This window comes from Pithys albifrons, chromosome 11, assembly GCF_047495875.1.
Source record: "Pithys albifrons albifrons isolate INPA30051 chromosome 11, PitAlb_v1, whole genome shotgun sequence".
NCBI classification, from domain to species: domain Eukaryota; kingdom Metazoa; phylum Chordata; class Aves; order Passeriformes; family Thamnophilidae; genus Pithys; species Pithys albifrons.
In genome coordinates, this window is record NC_092468.1 from 14,112,478 (window position 1) to 14,115,813 (window position 3,336).

Below are 3,336 nucleotides of genomic sequence, written 5' to 3' on the forward strand. Positions count from 1 at the left end.
ATAACCATGCCTCTCTCCTCTGACTGATGCACACTGAGGCAATAGTAAAAGCTTTTCACGGGTGCGGTGGCGGATTTTGCAATTGGTTTTAATGGGGTATTTACAAGTTAGGAGGCAGGCTCCTTGCACAAGGAGTGTGGCCTGGCCCTAGCAGCTGGTTGGGCTCTTCAGTGGCATTCCTGCAACTCGCCCAGTTGCAGCACAGGCACAGTGGAAAACATTTAGACATCAGAAATGCCAGATTAATTATCTCTTAATTGATACCTCCACTTGGGGACAAATGAAACCGGAACATCTACTGTCCTGGGAGCCTGCCACTTACAAACAGATTTACAGCTAAAAATACCACGGCAGTCCCGTGGCTAATCAACTGTGCTGCTTACTCTGGGTGAGGTTACGAAATTGTCTCAGGCTGGCAGCACTTGGAGCGATGAGGGAACGGTTGCAGCGGCAGCACCTGCGTGCAAACCGTTCAAGGGCTGTGCGGCATTCCTAGCGCCCAAGCACTCCCAGCGCCCAGGCCAGGGGCAGCTCACCCCAGGACAGACTCAAGAGCTCTGCAATTGGGTTTCTCCCAACTAAGATCCAGTCAGAGTGCCCTGACACGAAAGCTTCCTGCCCATCGTTAGAGGCTGCAGAGAGAAAACCCCTTCCCTGTGTCTTTTAAGAGTTGTTAAAGCATCCAGTGTGTTTCCCTGTAGTGTACCATTTCCAGTGAGCTCCTCCATCACGCTGGATGCTTGCAACAGCCTTTTTGTGTGGTGCCCTCCCGCACCTGCAAGATATCCCAAGGGATCTCTCACCCCCATCTTCTTGCGCACACACACAGGCCAAATTGCCACAGCAACCCCAGTTTCTTTTAAATTACCATCATCTTTATTTTTTTTCACATATGTGCAAACAGAGGAGATCGCAATGGTGGTGTTCTTAAAAATAACAAAATGTATTTGCATACATTTCCCTATGTACAGGTGAACAGCCACAAGTAGAGTCTTCTTTTGCACAGCAAAAGATCTAGAGCATTGAGATCGGGGACAGGACCAGGGGCCAAAAAAATTGTCTAACTTAAAAATAATAATAAAAAAACCCCAACTTCACACCAGTGCAAACCTCTCGGACACGACAGCATGATGGAGTGACTTTAACAGAGAAAACGGCGGGGGGGGCCTCTCGGATATGAGATTTCTGTCTGTAAACAAGGCGCAACACCTCCCTCCCGCCGCCCTCCCCGGGGAAAGCTATTCCAGGAATTTGGCAGATCTTCAAGGGCTGAGCCGGAGGTAAACAGACCGCGGCCGCCTCCCCTCCTCGGGCCGCGGCGGGCTGGGGCCGGGCTCCAGTGGCCACCGGCACGGGAAGGGCGGCCGCTCCCGAGGATGCTGCGGGACGCGGGGGCGCCGCGGGGAACCAGGGCGGCACCGCGCACAGCCCGAGGGGCCCCGGCGTGGCCGCGCAGCCACCTCGGCGGGGCCAGAGGGGTCCGGTGCGCCCCGGTGGGGCCGTGCACGCCCGGAAGGACCGTGCACTCCCGGAGTCGCCGGAAGGAACTCCGTGCGTCCCGGCGGGGCCGTGCATTCCCCGAGGGAATCCGGAGCACCCCGGCGGCGCCGCGCACGCCCGGAAGGGCCGGAGCGCTCAGCCGGTCTCGGGGTCGCCGGGGGGCGGCTGCTCGGCGTCGCTGCCGGGCGGGGCGGCCCCTTCCGTGCCGCCGCTTTCCAGAGAGGACTCGCTGCCCGTGCTTTCCCCGGAAAGCAGCCGGCGAACGCGCAGGTCGGCGCGCAGCGAGCGCAAGTCGTTGCCCAGGCTGAGCTCGCCCAGGTCGCGGAGGAGCTGGCCCAGCTCTGGGCTCTCGCCGCGGCCGGCGGCGGGGCGCAGCAGCTCGCCCTCGGGCTCGCCCAGCGCCTCCAGGATGTCCTCGCAGTCGCAGTGCATGGCCCGCTCCTCCTGCTCCTCGCCCAGCAGGTCCTCCGTGATGGAGCCGAGCTTGGGCGCGCTGCGGCTCCGCTCCACCGGCGGTTTGTAGCAGCACTGCCCGTTGAGCAGCTTGCGCAGCGGCACCAGCGGGATGCTCTGCTCGCCCACCAGCTGCTGCTGCTGGTGCCGCGCGTCGTCCCGCTTCTTCAGCCGGCGGAACTCGGCCAGTGCCGTGGCCGAAGTCTGATAGAGCAGCAGGGCCATGGCCTTCGCCTTCTCGGGCTTGGAGACGAGCACGGCGTGGCAGCGCAGCATCACCGCCTTGTGTTTCAGCTCGTGTCGGTAGATCCAGGCGAAGACACGGGGCAGGCGCGGGTCGGCCACGCAGTAGGTGACCCGATGCAGCAGGTAGAGGTGGCCGGGCCGGCGCAGACCCTTGTCCTCAGCGTGGGCCATGCGGATGCCCTGCGCGCTTATGGTCAACTTCATCTTGGTGCCCTGCCGGCCCGCCTCGCTCTTGCTCCAAATCTTGCAGACGGCCAGGTCGGTGCAGCCCTCGCCCTTGGACTGGATGGTGGTGGCGTTGCCCAGGTAGAGCACAGTGTACGTGGGGTCTTCGCTGGTGACGCGGAATTTCCGCCGCTTGGAGCGGAACATGCTGCCCACGCGGTGCAGGGCGCTCTCGGGGCAGGCGCGGGCCAGCGAGGTGAGGGCCGAGTAGTGCACGCTCACCGCGTATCCCTTGGGCTTGCTCTGCCGCCGCGCCTCGCCCGCCGCCAGCTCCACCTTGCTCCGCTTCCAGGGCAGCATGGCCCCGCGGAGCCGCGGCTAGGCGCCGCGCCGACGGCTCCGGGCGCGGGGGGGCATGCCAGGCGGCGGCGGCTGGGCTGCCCGCCCGCCTCACATCCTTGCGGGCGCCGGGCCGCCGCGGCCGTAGATATAGGCGGGCGCCGGCGCTCCGCGGGCGCGGACAGGGGAGGCCCCGCGCACCGAGGGCGGAGCGCCCGCTGGCCGGGCCCGCCGAGCCAGCGGCTCGCTGCTCTCCGCCCGCCCGCCGCCGCTGCTCTGCGCCGCCCGCCGCTCTGCCCCGGCCCCGGCCCCAGCCCCGGCCCCGCCGCGCCACGGGGCGGGCAGGGGGCGGGCGCGGGGCGGTGCCAGCCCGGCCGGGCAGCCCCCCGGTCCTCCTCGCTCGGAGCGCGGCTCCCAGCAGGGGCAGCGGCCGGTGCAGCTGCGGGTGCGGGCACCCCAGTGCGCCCCGTCCCGCCCCGCCTGCCGCCCCGCCTGCCGCCCCACTCGGTCCCCACGGCCAGGCGCGGAGCGTGGGTGCCACAGCAACCTCCATCAGCACGGGGGGAGAGGATAGAGATGGTACCGGGGGGATCCGTCTGCCCACTCCCCCCGTAACTGATAAAAATCCTAAAA

General features: G+C 65.4%; 1 protein-coding gene across 1 annotated transcript; it reads right to left on the reverse strand.

The window, feature by feature from the left end:
• Positions 1-857: 857 nt before the first annotated feature.
• FAM43A (family with sequence similarity 43 member A) lies at positions 858-3,051 on the reverse strand. The gene has a single exon (XM_071566746.1). It carries the CDS (start codon positions 2,722-2,724, stop codon positions 1,636-1,638), a length of 1,089 nt encoding a protein of 362 aa, XP_071422847.1. The 5' UTR covers positions 2,725-3,051; the 3' UTR covers positions 858-1,635.
• Positions 3,052-3,336: the final 285 nt, after the last annotated feature.